Consider the following 21,095-nt stretch of genomic DNA (forward strand, 5'->3'; position numbering starts at 1 on the left):
TCACAGGATTATAGTTTGTGCCTTGACTTCGTGAGATTGCCATCGTACTCTTCTCTCATTGTCATTATTATCATATCAGCATCGCATTACCATCCCATATCCAGAAGTCTCAAAAAAAAAACTGTATTGGAGTGCAAAATAACACTGACTTGATTGGCCGCCGTCTTCCAAAGCACCTTGTTTGCGTTGACCATTGAAATTGTACAGTGAACAGAGCGCTGAGTCCTGACTACATGCAATCTTCAATTAGAGAACCTTATGTGTATTCGAAAATTTCTTCCTGTACTATCACTTGGGACTGGAGTCGTAGGATGGAAGATAATGTTGACTACTTTACTTTCGTGCTTCTGCGCTTTTCATAAAATAACTTTAGCAATCAAGGCAAACAACCAGACAGGGTCGTGAGCCAAACTTGTATACCTCAGCGCAACACTCACTATATCAATTGAATTTGTTCGCCGTCAGTTGACTATACAAAAAACCAGAGTAAGAACCAATTACCAATCCCCACGCCCTGTTAGTCGGGTGTTGCAAATAGTAAAGCACCCTCCGGGCCTGGTCCGCACCTCCTCCGGCTCGTGAGCTCCCACTGTCATCAGTACTATCGCTACCCCGCACTAGCTCTTATTGTATTTGAATGACTGTACTTTTACTATACGTATCCTGACCTGTTGTGTCTGATATTTTTTACCGAAAAGCTGACACCTGATAGCCATAGACGGCGACAAGCATTGATTGGAATTGAATCTTACGAAATTAAGATGAGACTGGCATGCAATATGAAGGGCCAAAATACTCAAAGTTTACAGGGTGCAGATGTATAAGCACCCTGTATCATCATCGCATGCGCCATCTATTCGCCTTCAAGCAATTACCGCACTCCCTATACTGCGAAGGAACGCGCGCGCCCATCGGGCAATTCTTCAACATTCGGTCAAAAATCCCAAAATTGGGTTTAGTGCAATCCTTGTCATTGCCGGCCACTGCTACACAAGCCGAACTCGCTTCTGCCACTATTTGCGTTCACAAAGGACTTGGAGTGCCAGGTTGCTATGGGGAACGGCAGTTTTCGCGATGCTAACGCAATCCGCTATCACGCCGCACTAAACCTTAAAACAGTTTAAACTCCCATCTCACATTCGCTTAATAATTAATGACTAACGATCTTTTCTCGCACGCTAAGGAGAAAGACCAATATTCTGCTGATATAATCTGATAAACTTTCATTAAATTCTCTTATTTATTTAAAAACAACTGTTGAACATATATAATAGCAAATAACTTTTTCTTGCCATTATGATAATAAAGTGTTAAATTTAAGCAATATCCACTATCTCCGAAGTCTTAGGGTATTGAAGCAGTAATAATAAAGGGGTTAATTCAAGCAACATCCACGATCTCCGAAGCCTTGTATTATTGAAGCAGGCGGTAAATTAGTTCTCTAGATAAAATGCTGCAGAAATTTTGACACGAAGGCAAACACTTTCGGCGAAGCTTATGGATGTTGCAGTTGGATGGCGGTTAGAGGCGCCCAACTTGGGCCAAGAGGCGCTCGTATCTAAGCTTTATGTGCGTCCTTTGGTTCTGCATTGTTTTACCGCTTTCAGGTATAAGGATGTTTTTGAGGCGGCGAGAAAGCATGAGCCACCGGGGGGCGCGGGCGAGCGCAAAAAACAGATTGCAGCTGACTGGCAGAGTTGCGGACTCGAGCGATAAGCCACGAGTCAAAAACTTTGATGAGATAAGCTTTTGCGCTGTCTAGATCGGATGACATCCTGATATTTTTCCTTAGATCAACCCGCATCTCTGCCCAGTTCCCTTTTTTTCTTTTGTCTATCGAGCACTTCTTTAATATGAGTGAACCCGCATACAAGTCAATTTCGGCAGCAAAGAAGCAGTCTCTTATTGACGCTATTCCTGCGGAATGGCGTGTTCCAGTTCCCAAAGACCAAGACAATCTTACCAAGTTTGCTGAGACGACCGGTGTTCTTACTCCGAAAGAAGTTGAAATAACTAGCAAGTACGATGCGGTGGCTTTACTGGGAAAGGTTCACGCGGGAGAGTTGACTGCATTGGAAGTTACGATTGCGTTCTGCAAGCGTGCTGCCCTGGCTCATCTTGCTATCAATTGCTGCACCGAGATCTTCTTTGAGCGAGCGTATGAAGTCGCGAAGAAGCAGGATGCTTATTTTGCTGCCAACGGCAAGCCAGTTGGACCTTTACATGGTTTGCCAGTATCGATCAAAGACTCTTATAATCTCAAGGGAATTGACTCGTCTATTGGCATGTGCGCCTGGGTAGGCAAGCCCGAACCAGAGTCGTCTGCTATCGTTGATGCCCTTGAGGCAGCCGGTGCAATCATGTATGTCAAGACGACGGTGCCTCAAAGTATGATGGTCTTGGATACAGAGAATAATTTGACAGGAGCTTGCCGCAACCCCTACTCAAAGTATATGACTGCCGCAGGTTCCTCAGGTGGTGCCGGTGCTATTGTCGCCTTCCGCGGATCTCTAGTTGGCATGGCTACTGATATTGGCGGATCCATCCGTGTTCCAGCCTATGCTAATGGGGCTTTTGGAATCAAGCCTTCGTCAGGACGCAATCCGTATCATAACATCAAGGGATATTGGCCTGATGGCGAAGACGTCACTGGTATTCTCTGTGTTGATGGTCCGATCACAACTAGCGCGCGCGATCTTGAACTCATTCTCAAGTCGATAGCTGAACAGGAGCCGTGGTTGACTGACCCATCTTGCGCTCGCCTCCCATGGGTTGAACCCGAGAATTTAGATCGACCTCTTCGTATCGGAGTGATTAGTTCAGTCAAGACCTATGAGCCGATCACATCTATATTCTCAGATTTTAAAAACAAGGTTATCGCAGCAGGCCATGAGCTTGTTGAGATAGATCTCCTGAAGGTTAAAGAACTAGCTGACGTTGCTACGAGTTTCTTTAAGGCAGATGGCGGTGTTTTTCTCCAGCAAGTCTGCGCTTCTGTTGGCGAGCCTTTGACAGAGGCGGTCCTCAACGGAGGTCTCTATCCATGTGAACCAATCGATCTCAATCAATTCTGGGCTTTGAGTCACAAACGTGCCGCGTTGCAAAAAGAATGGCTTGAATATTGGCTTGCTACTGCGTCGAAGACTAAGGATGGTGAACCAGTTGACGTCATATTGCTTCCCGCTCAACCTCAACTACCACGCCCTAAGGAGCCCATGGCAAGCGACACTGTCATATTGGCATGGAATACGTGCGACTATCCCGCAGCCATCTTCCCAGTTGAAACAATCGACTTAAGCAAGAAGGACTATAAGTTCGAATTTCCTACCCCTGCCACCTCTATTGAGGTTGCTTATGACAAGTTGTTTCCGGAGGACCGAAGTAAAGCTTACGATGGATTTCCTGTTGGATTGCAGCTAGTTGGACGTAAGCAAGATGAGCCCAAATTGCTGCAAGCAGTGAAGATGCTGTCAGCTCTGGCACAATAATTCTGAAACTCGGAAGATCTCGTAATATATATATATTGATCTCTCAGCGATTATTTTTATCAAATTTGTATTTTTTTATTGCTCATGATTTTATTAGAAATCCATCTATTATAGATGGGTACTATCCGATTCGATCACCCGCAAAACAATTAATGCTCGTAGATTTACTTGTGTCTGTAACTCATTTACCTAGCCTTTTTGACTGTAGTAAAATTCTAAAAACCAGAACAATACCTAAGAATAAAAAAAAGGAATAGTAGACTGATTAAAAGAAAAGATTCTCTTTCCCTCTCAAATCGAAAGTAATTGCCTCATGGAGCATCGTTTTCGGTTGCACCCCAAAAAAAAAAATTTAATTTGATTGCGATTATCAGATATTATTTTATAAGGGCTGCAAATACAAGTGACATACGCAAAACTGTGTCTTGTGGAGAGCCGACTTCATGTGCGGCTGTACAGCGACCAGCCCTCCGTCGAGCGGCTTGAAGTATCCGCATGCGGATGCACGAGACATCGCCGAACTAGTTGTTAAATCGCACTAATCTGTTTACGGGTTGCGCCCGCCGGGTTAATCGCAATATAGAGTTTACGCTTATCATCCTACCCAATTTCGCTTTGGCAATTTGTTTATCGCCCGCTCAATGTCAAGAAGAAAGCAATGACTCTTTACTCGTTGCTGGTGCTTGTAGTAATGGTCTTCATCTAATGACGACGACTAGAGTGAGAATTGATTGATATGGATGTTCGAGAGAGTTAACTCTCTAGCAAGGCATTCCTCGCAAGCCATTTATGTGCGCCAAAGAACGCCACCAAGCACAAAGCTCTGCGTATAATCCTAAAATAATATAATAAACTCCCAGCGGTGCAATGCCAACATGGTGGTAATCTACTCACCAGGGTCGGAAAGTTTTCAAGCTTATCAGTCCAGCCGCGCGTGGGCCTACCACTTTTGGTCCTGAAAGGACAATGAGGCGATTTTGTGTAGCAAATTCTAATCGACTATCTCTGAGAGCAGGCGAACGTTTGCGTGTATCCATAGTGGATAAGCCAGTCTGTTATCTGAGCATCAGCCTTCTTGTTAGCTTGTATGAGTCGCGACACTTTCTCTTTGCGGAAGTGGTCAGCTGTAACGGACATGTCAAGGAGTCAATGAAGTTTATTTGACACCCTCTACCTGTCAGGGTATATATATCACCATCGCTTCCCGCTCTGCCGTAGTCAGTCCCCCTCTATCAGATAACATTGTTTCTTAATCATGACTATGCGCCAGCGCTTCAATCAGCGTCTTGCCGACTTTGGAGCAGAGGCCAAAGCGAAAACTACTTCTCGCTCTGCCTGGATCTTACCCAAGCAGACTAGCTCTCATGCTCCGGAGGATACCTGGACAAACAAGGATAACGATGTCACGCCCCCGTCGCGACGTACGTGGACGTCATTGACTATCCTTGGCTTTTGGTTCTCTGATGCGTTGAATATGCAAGGATGGGAAAGTCCTTCGTCGATTATTGCAATTGGCTTGACTTGGAGAGAGGCTATTCTCTGCAACTGCCTGGGAATGATCATAGTTGCCATTCCTCTTGTTTTTAACGGTGCTATTGGTGCTGCCCTTCACGTTCCGTATCCTGTCGCTGCTCGTTCAGGGTTCGGTTTCCATTTTGCAAAGTTTGCGGTTATTGTTAGAATGGTGACAGCTCTCTTTTGGCACTCGATTCAGACATATTCGGGTTCTTTTGCGCTCACCAACTGTATCTCCGCAATTTGGCCCTCATATCTCAACATTCCCAACCATATTCCGGCAAATATTGGTGTTACCTCTCAGCAGTTGGCATCACACACGTTGTTTTGGATTATTCAGCTTCCCGTGCTTCTTATTCCACCCCACAAGCTGAGATGGTTTTTTCTGTTCAAGGCTGTCGTTGTCATGGCGTCCTGTATCGGTGTTGCTGCCGGCATGTCCACCTACGCCGGCTCCCGGGGTGATATTTGGAAGCAGGAGTCGAAGATCCATGGATCGGCTAAGGCTTGGACAATTCTCTCGTGTATGATGTCTTCAGCTGGAGGATGGGCTACCATGGCCACCAATATTCCTGACTTCACTCGCTACATGCGCGGCGGCAAGGGTCAGTACTGGCAAGCTTTATTTTTGCCCGTCATCTCTACTTTCTTGGGAGTTATGTCTATTATTGCCACATCGTCCGCGGGTGTGATCTACGGAGAATATATTTGGGATCCCACCTCTCTTGCTGCCAAATGGAATACTCCAGCAGGCCGCGCAGCCAAGTTTTTTGTTGGATTTTCCTGGGTGGTAGGACAGATCGGAACGTAAGTCACCTAGACGTTACAGGCAAGACGATTATGTACTGATTTTCTTTTTCTTAGTAACTTGTCCGCTAATGTCGTCACCGCTGCAAACGACTTGACCTCCCTCTTTCCAAAGTATATTAACATTCGCCGCGGAGCATTTATTGTTGCTGTTATTGGCGGTTGGGTTATGCAACCGTGGAAAATTGAAAACTCGGCCTCTCAGCTTCTTACCTTTATGTCCGGTCTTGCTGTTTTCCTGGCTCCCGTCGCTGCTATTCTAGCTTCCGATTTCTGGATCGTCAAAAGGAAACATATTGATGTTCCTGCACTTTATAATCCTCATGGGCGATACCGCTACTGGTACGGAATCAATTGGAGAGCTGTTGTAACTTTTGTTATTTCTTTGACGCCAAATTTGCCTGGATTGGCCAACAGCGTCACTCCGTCTCTCGGTTTGTCGGGAGGCATCGTACACGTCTGGGATATCAATTACCTTTATGGCTTCTGGGTTGCTGTGTTCGTCTACAGCAGTCTGTCACTGTTATTCCCCGAGAAGGATACTTTAATTCCTGAGGCTATTTCGGGTGACGATATCTGGAAAGAAGAAGAAGAGGATGCTATCCAGACGCTTGATGGCCAGTACACTGAGTCAGCTGACGCTTTGTCTGAGAAGCATGAAGAAAACGAAAAAACGTCTGAGAAGACGAGTGTATTTTAATTCCCGATGGATTCTAATGTTAGGCGGCGTTGTAGATTTATAAAGGATGGTAATTATTGCTAATTAAATATGCCACTTGTGTAGAGTAGGAAGAGTGCAATGCTGGTGATAACGTACAATCTAAAATTTTTATAGTCTTCTTTTCTTCCCCGTACTCCTAACAACTTGTTCAGCGATATTCGCAAATATTGGGCACAACTTGCATTCGCCATATTTCTCGACAAGCTTATAACTTGCTATGGCTTCGTCAACTTTTTTGTCTAAGTCAATATCTGTGACTGCGTCAGCCACTCTGGCGACGGCCCCATGTTGCTCTTCAATCATAAGCACAAATTGTGGATCGATTGGCACCGCACCCAAAAAAGGGACATTAAACTGTACGGCTAATTGCTCGCCACCACCCTTAGAAAATATGTGTGAACACTCAGCACAATGAGGACACAGAAATCCACTCATATTCTCAACAACTCCTAAAACCTCAAACCCGACTTTTTTGCAAAAATTCAGCTCTTTGCGCACATCAGCTGTGGCGACACCTTGAGGCGTTGTGACTAGGACTGCTCCATCAGGTTTGGCATCCCGTAGTTGTTCAGCAATAGCTATATGTTCATCTGAAGTTCCTGGAGGAGTGTCGATAAGAAGATAATCTAGCGGACCCCAGACGACATCATTGACAAATTGCCTAATCATTGCGCTTTTTTTCGGCCCTCGCCACACAACACTATCACCCCGATCCTTTAGCAAGAATCCGATACTCATAACACATAGCTTCTTTGTTGCATCTGTATATACTGGAACCCAGCCCCGCGAAGACTGATGAATTTTCCGAGTCTCAAGACCAAACATACGTGGAAGGGACGGGCCCGTGAGGTCAATATCAAGAACACCAACTGAAAAGCCTTGCCTAACGAGCGAGAGAGCAAGTTGAGTCGTGACCGAACTTTTACCGACGCCTCCTTTTCCTGAGAGTACAAGAACAATATGTTTTACCTCATCCAGCGAGAGTGGGGATATTCCGTTGCTCATCTTTGGTAACTCAACCCAGCAAATTTCCAGCTCTGCTTCGATGAAGCAGATAGTTACATTACAAATAACCCTTTAGGTTTGACCCTAACCCAAAGACGTGCCTACTCTGATGACGCTTATCTAATCGTCGTAATTGAAGTATTTTAAAGGTTATGATTATTAACTTTATTATTCAGGTGTAGTCTATTTATAATTCATCTTTACGATTTCTGCAGCTTCTTTGCTTCTCCAAAAAGATCCGTTAGGATATTCGTATGTATCCCAAGCCGAGGGCTTCATCTCAACTGAATAGCCTGCCGTCGTCGGCGTCACAAAGAATCCATCTTTGATCTTGGTAGGCGTATAGAACTGCTCATGTAGAGTATCAATATACTCCAATAAGCTTCTCTTCCCAGAAACAACGACATAGTCGATAGTCGAGAGATGCTGAGTGTATTCAGGCAAACCGACTCCGCCTGAATGAGGCACAACGGGTACACCAAACTTTTTGGCTAACAAAAGAACAGCTAAAACCTCATTCACACCGCCGAGACGGCACGAGTCAATCTGGCAAATGTCGATGGCGCCCAGCTGCAAAAACTGTTTGAACATAACTCGATTGTGGCACATCTCACCTGTCGCAACTTTGATTCCGTAAGGAAGAAGAGCTTTTTTAATGGTAAGATGACCAACTATGTCATCTGGCGACGTCGGCTCCTCGATAAACCTGTCGATTGGTTAGTCTATGTGTATATCAGATATAAAGAGTATGTCTGGCACGCACCAAGGTTTGTATTCAGCCAGCTGTTTCATGTAGTCAATCGCATCTGGGACCGACCAGACTTGATTGGCATCAACCATCAACACGTTGCCTTCGTCGTAGCCCAGAACTTCACGCGCGATTTTGAGACGCCGAGAGTCCTCGGCCACGCTACCACCCACTTTCAGCTTGAAATGTTTATAACCCTCGTTTTTGGTCTCTGTTAACAAAGCCTTCATCTTTTCGTCTCCATAACCAAGCCAGCCGGCAGATGTAGTGTAAGCCTGGACAGCCTTATCAGCAAGAGCATCCTGAATCCGCTCAGCTTTTCCGGGCAATGACTCTTTAAGCAGATCGATTGCTTGCTCGGGAGTCAATGCGTCAGTGATGTAGCGGAAGTCAATGCAGCGGACATAATCTTCCGGGGTAAAATCGGAAACGATCTTCCACACCGGCTTGTTCTCAGATCTGGCCCAGAGATCCCAGACCGCGTTAACGACAGAGCCAAGCGCAAGATGGATAACTCCTTTTTCCGGACCGATCCATCGCAACTGCGAGTCGCCAACGAGATAGCGCCAAGTCTTTCCCATGTCAGACGTAAGCTCGGCAAGAGACTTGCCAACAAGGCGGTTCGCGACATTCTTGACAGCCAAACAAACAATGTCGTTTCCACGGCCGATGGTGAAAGTCATGCCATGGCCGCAATAATCTGAGTTAGTTTTGAGAATCACATACGCAGATGAGTAGTCTCCGTTGTCGTTCATGGCATCGGAGCCAGTTTTGTCGAGAGAGGTAGGGAAACGCACATCTTTGACGTCGAATCCGGTGATGGTAATATCCTGAACCATTGCTGCTGATAGTTGACACTCGATACTGATCCAGGTGACATCGAGCTACTTAATAGTCCGGGGAAGAGCGGAAACCCCCACGAATTTTTGATTCTGAGCCGCACGAGTCCACGCTGTGTCTAGTGGGGTTTAGTAGGGCTGCCAGGCCGCCAGAGGGACCCGCTCTAGCAGATCTCTGGCTATTGGTGCGCTGGATTGGGCCAGTATTCATCCATTATATTGTTACGGGTCCGGGGACAGTCGGCGGGTGTCCCCTCCCCCACCATGACATGGCCCGCGGCTTCCCCGCAATCGTGATACGAGCCAGCCATTGTGCTCATCTGCGGGGAACCACCATTGTTCATCCCCTTACACGAGCTTGTACCTTTCTGCTATATTTCTTCTCTTCCCCTCTCGTTCTTTTTTTCTGTATTATTCTTTCTATTGTGTTTCTTCTGACAGCTTCAGAATGGCTTTTCGCTTTCATCTTCCCTCAAGGACTCGGCTCTTCAACTGGTGCGCTATCCTTTGCCGTAACCCCTATCCCATTTACCACTGACGTCCCATAGGTATATCTCTCTTGTTGCGGCATGTGCCATGGTTCTTTACGGCTACGATGCCTCGGTGTTTAACGCTGTTCAGGGTTCTGACAACTGGAATAACTACTATGGCAACCCCAATAGCAGTGTAGTTGGCTCGGTCACTACCGCATACACCGTTGGCAGTATTATATCTGGTTTCTTCTTCAGCGCCCCGATCTCTGACTACTTTGGCCGCCGCTTTTCAATTGCTGTAGGCGCTGTAATTGTCATTGCCAGTACATTTGTGCAGGCATTTAGTCCTCGAGGATCAATTGGTGGATTTATTGCGGGCCGCTTCTTCGTCGGTGTTGGCCAGGGGATTGCCTTACCGGCGGGTCCAGTCTACATTGGCGAGCTTGCGCCTGCTGATATTCGTGGAACTATGATGTCATTCTGGCAGCTGTTTTATAGTGTCGGTTCGTTTATTGCTTTCTGGATTAATTATTCGTGCACCAAACGAGCAGCTTCTCTGGGGGACTGGGACTGGCGCATGGTCGTCATATTTCAAATTCTAGTCCCAATTTTGATTTGTGGTGCCATATTCTTTTGCCCTGAGACACCACGCTGGTATGCGCAAAAAGGTCGATATGACGAGGCTCGGGCGTCGTTGCGACGCGTGCGTGAGACAGACGAGGAGATTGACAACGAGATGGCAATGATCACTACTGCCATTGAATATGAGCATGAGGCCCTAAAAGGTAGCTATTGGCCTCTTTGGAAGGACCACTCACTGCGCCGTCGCCTGCTATTAGCATTCGTCATAAACTGTGGTCAGCAGATTACCGGCCAGGGCTCCCTAAACAATTACTCCACCATTATTTATAAGAAGGTCTTCACAGATAACGATACTATTCAGCTCATTAACGCCCTCAATGGAACTTTTGGTATTTTATTTACATTGAATGCAACTTGGACGGTCGATAGATTTGGTCGCAAGCCAGTTCTTTTTGTTGGAGCAATTGGAATGGCAATTTGCATGATTATTACAGCCACCGTCGAGACTCAGACTCCATATCTGCCGGGTAATACAAAGTCACAGCCTGTTGGTATTGCCACTGTATTTTTGATGTTTCTCTTCACTCTGTTTTACAAGCCTAGTTGGGGAGCAGTGGTCTGGATTTGGACTTCGGAAGTTTTTAGTATGAACGTCCGAGCACAAGCTGTAGGAATGTCGTCGCAGATGCAGAACGTGGCAAACGCAATCTTACAGCAGGTATTCCCTCTTATCTTGGACAAGATTAACTTCTACACCTTTTATATGTTTGCTGGTATTAACTTTTTGCTCGCGCTGTTCGTATGGTTTGTCTTGCCTGAGACAAAAGGAGTTAAGCTGGAAAATATGGATACGTTGTTTGGTGGCGAAAGCCACGCCGAGCGTGGAGCAGATCTTATTTTGCGTGAGAAACAGGGTGCAGAGCAGATTGAGTATACTGAAGACCGAGTGTCTCTGACTGAGGAGCAACGATTAGCTACAGAGAAATTGGCGATGCAGGTTGTTATGGAGAGTCGCCGAGCAAAGACTGACGATGTAGCTTGATCTGCTTGAGAAGGATATTAACTTGAATTTATTTTTTTATACTTTTGAATGCAATTTTGTTTAATTATTTCTCTTTGCGCGTACATTAGTCAACGTAGAGTGAGCTTGGAAATGGAAGCCGCAGAATAGCAAGCGAGGCAGATCCTGATGATCGCTGATCACACTTTGATGCCACTCTTCCGCGCTCTAGTTAATTATTAAACTTTGAAGATCCGGTTTTGAATAATGTAGCCTAATTACCGCAGAAATAGACGGGAAATAAATGAGTCAACTCTGTTGCTCCTCTGTTGCTTCATGTGGGGTGGACTTTTTGGGTGCGTGCGGCTTTACAAGCAGTGAGATGATTCGTGGGGGAAGACCCGCTTTGCTCTCTGCTGATTGTCTTTCCATAAACCCCACCGGATGATATGGTTAATCTGAAGGTTCCGGTTATTTTATGCATAGCTAGCAACTGTCTTATGACTATTTCTTGTAGCTATCTAATTCGCGAACTCTCTAGCGAATTCGTTTGCGTTTGGCAGCTGGGGACAGTGTCCTTCCTCTAATTATATGAAGCGTATTTGAGATATATGACCTTATAAGGATACCTCATAGACTATTTCTTTGACAATTTGATTTCTATCTTTTTCTTTTGGAGACTTGCTCATTGTGGCGCAATATATTCTATAATATTGGCGATTCACATCAGGGCTAACTACTTTCTGCGGCTCTCAACTAAGCAATAATTCAGTTGGCTACAACTAACCAGTCTTCGCCTGCTGATAGAACTGCAGTTAGAGATAATATATTCAGTGGATACAAAAACCCTAATAAGAAAAATAGGCAGAATCTTGAGATATAAATAATTGCTCATAGTATCAAGGCAAATTGTATGTATGTTGAGTTTGTTTTATTACAGCGTATTTAGCTCTAGAACTTCATCTCAGTTTGCCATCTTCCAAAAGCCTTTTCAATATTTTTTTAATATTTTTTCAATTGCACGTTTACGTGATTATCGTAGTCATCATTGCTGCAGAGGACTATCTGAAGAGCTGTCAGAGATTCTAGTCTAGACTTCTTCCCAGCCAATCGCTAAACATTATATACACGATAGGGTTTTGTTTGATTAAATATTCTCATATAATTTGACTTTCTAATTCCAGATTAGGATTAGGCCAGCAATGAAATTCAGGGGCGATCGCGGGACTGATAGCAATTGGCGTGGCAAGCTCTCTCCTAGCTTTTCACTCCCATCTCTGTTCTGACTCGCTCATTGAAATACTGGCATGCTGAGAATTAGTCGGCTCAAGTAAAGAATGGCCGACTTAAATGAACTTTTGGCTCTGACTCACTTGTCTGGTCGCAAAAGTGCCGACGACGACTCCTCAAGGTTGCTTCAAAACTCGGGCAGCTCGGCTTGTTACTCCACATCAATGTCCTCGCGCCGTCATTCATTTCATACGCATTCAAAAAAGCCTTCGTATGATCTTGAGTCTATTGAGGAAATTGTTTCGGTCAAGGTCTGTTAATCTCTATTATTTTATTTGCAAATCATAGCTTTGCTGCAACACAGGACTGATAAGCTATCTTCTAGCTCGATTTGTTCATCAATCACCTTGAGAAGCGGCTTGAAGCCATAGAGTCCTATGGCTCTAGTAAATTGAGTCAGTTTGATGAAAGCTTGGTTAATGGTTATCAGACTTTGCTGTCAGTTAGAAATTCTTGTGGCCGTCTAGGAGGTGAGGTTATTGGCGAGGGTTGGCGGCGTGGGGAGGCGATTGTTTCAATTTTGGAGCAGCAATACACAGATTCTTGGGTTGCCCGGGGGTCTCTGCCATTAAAAGTGAATGCGGGGATGTGCTTTCTTGAACAGAAACTGTCGGATTTGGAAGAACAATGCTACATCACTATCAACGATACGATGAGAGATGCTGATAATAAATTCAACGAAGGTGTTTACGCATTGGATCGAAGCATTGAGGCTGCTCTTAAAATGGCTCGCAACAGACTCATTACATACGAGGAGCTGCCGCTTGGCTGGCGCGAGAATCCATACATCTGCCGTGGCTATCGGTTTTGTGCAACATACTCTGAGTGTGTGATGAGCATGTTCAAAGTTCATAATGAGACATGCAATATCTGGACGCATGCTCTCGGATTCATGATGATGCTTGCGATTGCATTATATTACTATCCGGCAACTCCACTTTTTGCTACTCTGACGACGTATGATAAAGTTGTCTTTGGCGTATTTTTGGTGGCTGCACTTAAATGTCTATTAACATCAACTGTTTGGCATACGTTTAATAGTATTGGTAATTTGGCACACAAGCAAAAGTTTGCCTGCGTGGACTATACTGGGATTTCCATTCTTATTTCGTGCTCTATTCTGACAACTCAGTATACGTCGTTCTATTGCCAGCCTGCTGTGCGTATGATATACATGAGCGCAACTGCTGCGTTCGGTCTTACTGGAGTAGTAATGGCTTGGCAGCCCTTTTTTGACAAGCCTGAAAATAGATGGCTTCGTGCTATATTTTTTGTATGCTTCGCCTTGTCGAGTGGACTCGCCCTTGTTCATTTGTCGTTTACACGTGGCATCACCAACACATTGTCGTTTTACCTGCCGGTGATGAAGAGTCTGGCATGCTATGGTGCCGGGGTTTTAGCATATGGATTTTTATTCCCTGAGCGACTGTTTCCCGGAAAGATATTTGACTGGATAGGAGCGTCGCATAATTTATGGCATGTATCCGTTGTTGGTGGAATATATTACCACTACACCGCAACTCACCAGTTTCTTGCAAATGCCCACCAGTTCAGCTGTGCGACGCACTGAGATTTCATTTAACTTCTTTTTTTTTCTTTTTTTTTTTGGTTTTCCTTTGGATAGAGATATTTGGACTAGTTTGGTGATTTTATTTTCTTTCTGGTGATGGAGATGCTGGCATTAATTGGGCGTTATATGTTTGACTGTATAAGAAAGAATAAACAGTAGAAACTGCTGAGTGACGTAAGTGGCTTATGGCTTGTAGTAAATGTGAGTAGCTGCCCAAGACGCAGATCCAGCAGACATTTTCAATGCATTTGAGCAAACAGCTCCGAAGAATCACAATATATAACAAACTATCTCAGCTCAGAGCAAAGTACACTATAATAATATATCAGTGAATCAATCAGGCATAGAGAGCACAGCAAAATGTCGAGCTTGAACAAGGCACAATGTGAGTCGTGCACCGCCACCGAGGCGCAAGTTAAAAAATATATCCTTGGCTTGTTCGCTCTTCCTTTTCCTCATCTTCCCCGTCGTTCGTCAACCCTTCTCCCCTCAATCTTGTGCTGATATCGAAGCACACTCGTATCCTGCCGCCTGAAGTCCGCTAATCTTTTTCTACGTCGATGACTGAAGTCGCGCGAAATGCTTTGTGTGCCCCGTCCTTGAGTGCCCACACGTACGATGTTCTCACCGAAAACTTCGATTTCAAAATGACCTGCGAGCCGATCACCGGCGTTTTACCGTCTATTGCTATTTCCAACCCCGTCCCCAATACTGATACCGCCTCTACTGTCTCTGGTGCTATCCATGGGCAAGCTCTTGTCTCTCGCGCATTGCGCAACCGCGTAAAGGGTGTCGACGCGGACTCTTGCAATCCGGGTGGAGAGGACTCCTTTTTTGTTGCTGATATCGGCGAGGTATATCGTCAGCATATGCGCTGGAAGTTGAATCTTCCTCGCGTCGAGCCATTCTATGGTTAGTTTGAATTAATTTTTGTGAAATTCGCTTCTTTGCTAAATACTTTTTCTTTTCTTTGCTTAGCTGTCAAATGTAATCCCGACTTGAAGGTTCTTAAGCTCCTTGCTCGCCTGGGCACCGGCTTTGACTGTGCATCCAAGAAGGAAATGGATCTCGTGATGAGTCTTGGAGTTTCTCCTTCGCGAATCGTCTACGCGCATCCTTGCAAGGCGGCTTCCTTTGTTCGATATGCCGCCCAGCGTGAAGTCAGAAAAATGACATTTGATAACGCCGAAGAACTTTACAAGATCAAGCGGTTCTTTCCGGGGGCTGAACTCCTTTTACGTATCATTACAGATGACACCGGCGCTCTATGCCAGTTCTCAATGAAATATGGTGCCTCTCTTCATTCTGTAGAGCATCTTCTGAAGCTGGCTCAGGATCTTGAGCTTAACGTCATTGGCGTGTCTTTCCATGTGGGCTCTGGAGCTTCCGGTGGAAATGCCTATGTTGATGCTGTTCGCAACGCAAGCAAAGTATTTGACCATGCTGCTGCTCTTGGAATTACCTTGACGACACTTGATATTGGAGGTGGATTCTGTGACGAGAACTTTGAAGAGATTGCCTCTGTTCTCGGACCTGCCATCGATGCGCATTTTCCTTCTACTGTTCGTGTTCTTGCGGAACCAGGCCGCTACTACGTTGCGACTGCTTTCACGTTAGCTTCGCATGTCATTGCACGCCGTGAAGTTCCTCAACTTGACAGCATTATGCTCTACCTCAACGACGGGGTTTACGGTAACATGAACTGTATCCTGTTTGATCATCAGAAGCCTGTTGTCCGTGTATTGACTCACCGTAATCGTTACATGTATGGCCTTCCTGATAATTGCAGTGGGCATATCACTGCATCGGTGTGGGGTCCCACATGCGATGGCATTGATTGCGTTACCAATAAATGTCAGCTGCCTTATGCTCTCGAAGTTGGTGACTGGGTCTACTTTGACAACTTTGGTGCCTACACTTTGTCTGCTGCCACTGGTTTTAATGGATTCAATGATCAGTGCGACGTCATCTATGTTTGCTCCGAGAGTGGAGCGACTTCTTTACTCAACAAGTAAGCCAGAGCATTCAAAAGGAATATAGAGCGTTGATGTCTTTAGTTTTATAGAGATGATTGCGTCTACAGGTTTTGGAGATGATTATTGCGGTAGTGTTTCATATCATACGGTCTTATCGATATGTAAAGTGTTTTGAGGTGTTTTGTGTTTCGTTAGCTGATTACAAGTGTTCATTGATCGTAGTAATGGCATGGTTTTGTTTTAAAGCAGAGACCTTTCTTTTATGAGGATCGCAAGTAGACAAATTTACAGGATAGATAAAAGCCATAGAAATATGTATGTGACAAGAGCATGTACTTGCCGTCAATAATGATTTATTGCATCCTATAATTACAAAGCCCTTTCATAACTTTTCCAATGTTCATCGCATCCATAAAAAAACATGATTCTTTTGCCGATGAAAATACACTGTATAAATTCTCCATATATATTTATTTATTGACCCTCCGTTTTTGTTAAAAATGCAGATTTATTTCTTAACCTCATTAACGGTAAGTCCTGTACCAGCATTAGCATTAATTTTTATTTTTTTTGAGTGAACGATCAATTCATACCAGGAGGAAGCGACTGGGTAAGCTTCTGAGCCTTCTCAGCATCGTTAAGGACAAGGGTGTAAAGGTAACGAGAGCTGCGAAGCTTGAACTTGATCAGCTTGCTACCGTTCTTTTTGATGCGAGCGGTCTTAGCATCTTTTCTTCTAAACATATGAACATAGCTGGTTAGCTAGATGACATTTAAAATAGCAATAGACGAAAATTGGCCGAGTAGTAAACTAGATCTGAAGCTGTCTCGTCAATGGGCGATACGGGAAAAACTAACCTGGCGAGCTCAAGAAACTGCTTGATGTCCTTAATTTCCTTCTATAATAAATTGTCAGTAACTATCACTACGATAAAGAAAACATAATGCAAGTACATACAGGCATTGTGAATATGGGGTATGTGCGAAGAATAGTAAGTATTTCTTGCTAGACCAGATAGTACCACTGCGTGGAGCCTCAGTAAGTTGTAGCGGCAGGGTTGGGAGTTTAGGTAAACGCAGTCACGAAGGTCAGTGTTTAGGGCTATGCCCTAACTAAAGAAATATTGTGGCTAATGTCTAAATTGAGTTTATGATTACTAATCCGTGGCTGCGTTGTGTGACTCAAGGACTGCGCTCGAAAGACAAGCACTGAAATAATCAAATACATCAAGCAGAAGATTGAATGAAATATGATTATAAAGAAGAGCAATTCTCCATTAGCATGCGCATATCTGATGAACCAACTAAAAGAAGTATCTCTCGTTATATATTCTAACATTATTAAAAGCTAATCCTATATGTGGAATATAATGCATTGCTGAGGTAACTCCTGTTATAATTTGCACTAATAATGTTACCAGTAAATTTAAATATCAAGTCATTATGTTAAATTAAAAGACTAGAATTTTGCTTCTAGAGTCTTTAATCGAAATATCAGAGTATGAATATTTTATTAGAATTTGTTAGAATTACAGTATTTTAGTCTTCAAGAAAGCTTCTATCGGCGTGTCGCGAAAAAGCGTGACCTGGCGTTTCTTTTGCACGCGTCGGCCTATTTAGGCATTCTGATAGGCATTTATTCAGCTTTTCCTTTAAAAACTCGCTTTCATTCTTATTGCACGCTTGCCTTGATCATATATTTCTCTTCCTGGTTCATCAACTCTGGTGCATCTCAAAATTTTCTAAAAAAGAATCGTTCAAGCAATGCCTGGTCGCACAAAGAGACAGAGCTCGCCATCGGAGGGTGGCTCCGGCAGCACCACTCCTTCCGTATCATTTGGACGCCGCCATTCCACAAGATTGTCCGGCTTAGATCAGTCATCTAAATCAGATGACTTGGATTATGGGCTCACTCGGGATCATAGTGGACATGTGGTTGAAGTTGACGACAGCGAGGCAGACGAGCTTGCATCTAGTGCGTATAGCGTTTACATTTCTCCCGACCAATGACTAATTGATTTTTATGACGCAGGTCCTATCATGGCAGTCAATAAGAAAAGACGTACGATACTTTGCAAGATTAGTAACGGACAATAGTGGAATCTAATTCGACATATTATTGTAGCAGCTGCAACTCCGAAACGAAATACCGCCACCCCGGCTCTCACATCCGTAGTCACATCCTCGCGGAAAGCAAAGCCTGCCGAAATCCCAGACAGCGAAGCTACGTTCATTAACGACGACGACGACGACGGAGAGATGAAATTGGGTATATAAACATTGATTTCTTTCTTCTTATACTTGCTAATCATGCCAAACGCAGATGGGAATGATACTTATTCGGCTAATGTTGGAAGTTCTGCTTCCAAGCGCCGCCGCATATCTCGTGCTCTTTCATCCACTCCAACACGCAAAACAGCTAATGGAAAAGGCAAGCAAGTTGCCGTTGATTTAGATGATGAAGAATCAGTGGTGGATTTATCTGAGAGCGAGTTCGAAGCAGATCGTGCCATCGATAATGATGACGACGATGACGACGAGGCAGGTGGATTTATTAAAGATGATTCGGATTCAGATGCTCTTCTTAAGACGGTTGCTGCAAATAAGAAGAAACGGACTTCTAAGAAGCAAACTGCTAAACGTCCAGGTCCAGTTCGACGTTCTCGAGCAAAGAATACTCCCGATGAGAGTATCGCTGAGTCTTCAACTGTCGTCGCATCTCGGAAGAAGACTCGCGCAAATAAGCCCGACACATTTGATGAGATACCTGACGACTTTTCTGACGAGGAGGTTATTAGTGTCGAGAGTAGGTCAGATTACTCTGATGACGAAGAAGAGGATGAAGACGAAGAAATTGAGCCTACCACTGAAGAGGTGGCTCCTAGACGTCGCCGTGGAACTGGCCGGACTGCTGTGAGCTATAACGAAAAAACGCGCGAAGCTTTATATAGTCACCATCCAAATCTTAAGGGTATCTTTACAGAACTTGAAGAGACACCCAAGCGCGAAGCAAAGCAGGCCGAACAGCCTGATGAGCTCACAATCAAGTTACTTCCCTTTCAGCGTGAAGGGTTGAATTGGTTGATGGCGCAAGAGAAATCCAAATATCGGGGCGGGATTTTGGCTGATGAGATGGGAATGGGAAAGACCATTCAGACCATTGCGCTGCTTTTGTCGGAGCCTAGAGGCAAGCCTAATCTTGTGGTTGTTCCTACGGTTGCAATTATGCAATGGAGGTCAGAAATCGAGAGCAATACGGCGGGAAAATTGACGACAATGATATATCATGGCGCTTCTAGAACAGAAGACCCAAAGAAATTAAAAGACATCGATGTTATCATCACGTCGTATAACGTTCTTGAATCAGTATATCGCAAGGAGCATGCTGGTTTCAGGCGTAAGGATGGAATTTACAAAGCTCGAAGTGCACTTCATGCCATCAAATATCATCGTGTGATTCTCGATGAGGCTCACAATATCAAGGACCGCCAGTGTAATACTGCCAAAGCAGCGTTTGCTCTAGATACGGATCGACGGCTCTGCTTGTCGGGCACGCCTTTACAAAACAGAATCGGTGAACTTTATTCCTTGATTCGATTTCTAAGAATCGAGCCTTACAGTAACTATTTTTGCAAGAAATGCGACTGCACGTCACTTGATTGGATGTTCTCAGATAAGAGGACCTGCGATCAATGCGGACATAAGCCGATGCAGCATGCAAACTGGTTCAATACCGAACTACTCAAGCCTATTCAAAACTCGGCAACTTTGGAAGGCAGACAGATTGCAATGATGAAGTTGCACAGTATTTTAAAGCACACGCTGCTACGACGTACCAAGCTTGAACGTGCGGATGACTTGGGCCTACCACCACGAGTTGTAGATGTGCGTCGTGACAGATTTAACGAAGAGGAAGAAGATTTATATCGCAGCATTTACTCTGATGGTAAACGCCGGTTCAACTCGTACGTTGCTCAAGGTGTGGTGCTTAATAATTATGCAAATATTTTCACATTGATTACCCGTATGCGGCAGATGGCTGATCATCCTGATTTGGTACTCCGTCGGCATGGTGCAGATACTACTGATGATTCCACATTAGTTTGCAAGATTTGCGACGATGAAGCACAAGAGGCTATTCGCGCTAAGTGTCACCATGTGTTTTGCAGACTCTGCATTAAAGAGTACGTGGAAGGCTTTGATGATATTGATACGCAAGAATTGCTTGAATGTCCCGTATGTCATGTTGCGCTTGTGATTGATCTCACTGCGCCGGCACTAGAAGTTGACGAAGAGACGTTGAAGAAAGGCAGTATCGTTAACCGTATCGATATGGGTAGCTGGAGAAGTTCTACAAAGATCGAGGCTCTTGTTGAAGAACTTTATAAATTACGCAGCGATCGCCAGACAATCAAGTCTATTGTTTTCTCTCAGTTTACAAGTATGCTTGATTTGGTCGAATGGAGATTACGGCGAGCCGGATTTCAGACTGTAAAGCTGCAAGGAAATATGACACCAGCTCAACGAGATAATTCTATTAAGTATTTCATGAACACACCTGGCGTTGAGGTGTTTTTGGTGTCGCTGAAAGCGGGTGGAGTGGCACTTAATCTTTGCGAGGCCAGTCAAGTGTTTTTGCTTGATCCATGGTGGAATCCTAGGTACGTTCCTAGCTTTTTTTTGGTTCTTTTTAAGATAACTATTACTGACAGTCTACCAGTGTTGAATGGCAGTCTGGGGACAGAGTACATAGAATAGGACAACACAGACCTGTACGAATTACGAGGTTGATTATTGAAGATAGCATTGAGTCACGAATCATTGAATTACAGGAAAAGAAGGCAAACATGATTCGCGCTACGATTGAAAGTGATGATTCTGCAATGAACAGATTAACTCCGGCTGATCTTGAATTTTTGTTTATGAATTAGATATTTTGCAAGATATTAAATATGTTTTGAGTAGAAATATATTATGAGTTTGACAATGTTCGTGACTTCTGTAGTCAAGATCTCTATAGACAAGATATCTTTTTCTGTTGAGAAACGAATGAATAGTCTCAATAAAAAAACAAACTCCAT

The 21,095-nt window shown here is 44.4% G+C and overlaps 9 protein-coding genes across 9 annotated transcripts; 6 read left to right on the forward strand and 3 right to left on the reverse strand.

The window, feature by feature from the left end:
* Positions 1-1,746: 1,746 nt before the first annotated feature.
* Positions 1,747-3,717, forward strand: V2V93DRAFT_375274 (amidase signature domain-containing protein). Its single transcript, XM_066911452.1, has one exon. It carries the CDS (start codon positions 1,854-1,856, stop codon positions 3,486-3,488), a length of 1,635 nt encoding a protein of 544 aa, XP_066763410.1. The 5' UTR covers positions 1,747-1,853; the 3' UTR covers positions 3,489-3,717.
* Positions 3,718-4,712: 995 nt separating this feature from the next.
* V2V93DRAFT_375278 (permease for cytosine/purines, uracil, thiamine, allantoin-domain-containing protein) lies at positions 4,713-6,660 on the forward strand. The gene is made up of 2 exons (XM_066911453.1): positions 4,713-5,810; positions 5,868-6,660. Exons 1-2 carry the CDS (start codon positions 4,744-4,746, stop codon positions 6,508-6,510), a joined length of 1,710 nt encoding a protein of 569 aa, XP_066763411.1. The 5' UTR covers positions 4,713-4,743; the 3' UTR covers positions 6,511-6,660.
* On the reverse strand, positions 6,542-7,562 carry V2V93DRAFT_375279 (P-loop containing nucleoside triphosphate hydrolase protein). Its single transcript, XM_066911454.1, has one exon. It carries the CDS (start codon positions 7,534-7,536, stop codon positions 6,640-6,642), a length of 897 nt encoding a protein of 298 aa, XP_066763412.1. The 5' UTR covers positions 7,537-7,562; the 3' UTR covers positions 6,542-6,639.
* Positions 7,563-7,686: 124 nt separating this feature from the next.
* V2V93DRAFT_375280 (enolase C-terminal domain-like protein) lies at positions 7,687-9,378 on the reverse strand (the record flags this gene model as incomplete). The annotated part of the gene is made up of 2 exons (XM_066911455.1): positions 8,300-9,378; positions 7,687-8,242 (listed from the first exon to the last, which is right to left on the reverse strand). Coding segments are annotated over exons 1-2 (1,343 nt in total), but the record flags the coding sequence as incomplete, so codon positions are not given.
* On the forward strand, positions 9,281-11,287 carry V2V93DRAFT_375282 (general substrate transporter). The gene is made up of 2 exons (XM_066911456.1): positions 9,281-9,609; positions 9,663-11,287. The coding sequence occupies exons 1-2, from the start codon at positions 9,572-9,574 to the stop codon at positions 11,218-11,220; spliced, it is 1,596 nt and encodes a 531-aa protein (XP_066763414.1). The 5' UTR covers positions 9,281-9,571; the 3' UTR covers positions 11,221-11,287.
* A 1,107-nt stretch (positions 11,288-12,394) lies between these two features.
* On the forward strand, positions 12,395-14,078 carry V2V93DRAFT_89090 (hemolysin-III related-domain-containing protein). Its single transcript, XM_066912816.1, has 2 exons — positions 12,395-12,719; positions 12,794-14,078. The coding sequence occupies exons 1-2, from the start codon at positions 12,516-12,518 to the stop codon at positions 14,036-14,038; spliced, it is 1,449 nt and encodes a 482-aa protein (XP_066763415.1). The 5' UTR covers positions 12,395-12,515; the 3' UTR covers positions 14,039-14,078.
* A 337-nt stretch (positions 14,079-14,415) lies between these two features.
* On the forward strand, positions 14,416-16,377 carry V2V93DRAFT_375286 (pyridoxal-dependent decarboxylase). The gene is made up of 2 exons (XM_066911457.1): positions 14,416-14,950; positions 15,017-16,377. The coding sequence occupies exons 1-2, from the start codon at positions 14,599-14,601 to the stop codon at positions 16,051-16,053; spliced, it is 1,389 nt and encodes a 462-aa protein (XP_066763416.1). The 5' UTR covers positions 14,416-14,598; the 3' UTR covers positions 16,054-16,377.
* V2V93DRAFT_375289 (60S ribosomal protein eL38) lies at positions 16,288-17,031 on the reverse strand. The gene is made up of 4 exons (XM_066911458.1): positions 16,973-17,031; positions 16,873-16,913; positions 16,608-16,750; positions 16,288-16,551 (listed from the first exon to the last, which is right to left on the reverse strand). Exons 1-4 carry the CDS (start codon positions 16,976-16,978, stop codon positions 16,523-16,525), a joined length of 219 nt encoding a protein of 72 aa, XP_066763417.1. The 5' UTR covers positions 16,979-17,031; the 3' UTR covers positions 16,288-16,522.
* A 1,908-nt stretch (positions 17,032-18,939) lies between these two features.
* Positions 18,940-20,945, forward strand: V2V93DRAFT_328456 (SNF2 family N-terminal domain-containing protein; the record flags this gene model as incomplete). Its single annotated transcript, XM_066907595.1, has 2 exons — positions 18,940-20,675; positions 20,735-20,945. Coding segments are annotated over 2 exons (1,947 nt in total), but the record flags the coding sequence as incomplete, so codon positions are not given.
* Between the last annotated feature and the right edge of the window lie 150 nt (positions 20,946-21,095).

This window comes from Kockiozyma suomiensis, assembly GCF_038497685.1.
Source record: "Kockiozyma suomiensis strain NRRL Y-17356 unplaced genomic scaffold V2V93scaffold_16, whole genome shotgun sequence".
NCBI lineage: Eukaryota > Fungi > Ascomycota > Lipomycetes > Lipomycetales > Lipomycetaceae > Kockiozyma > Kockiozyma suomiensis.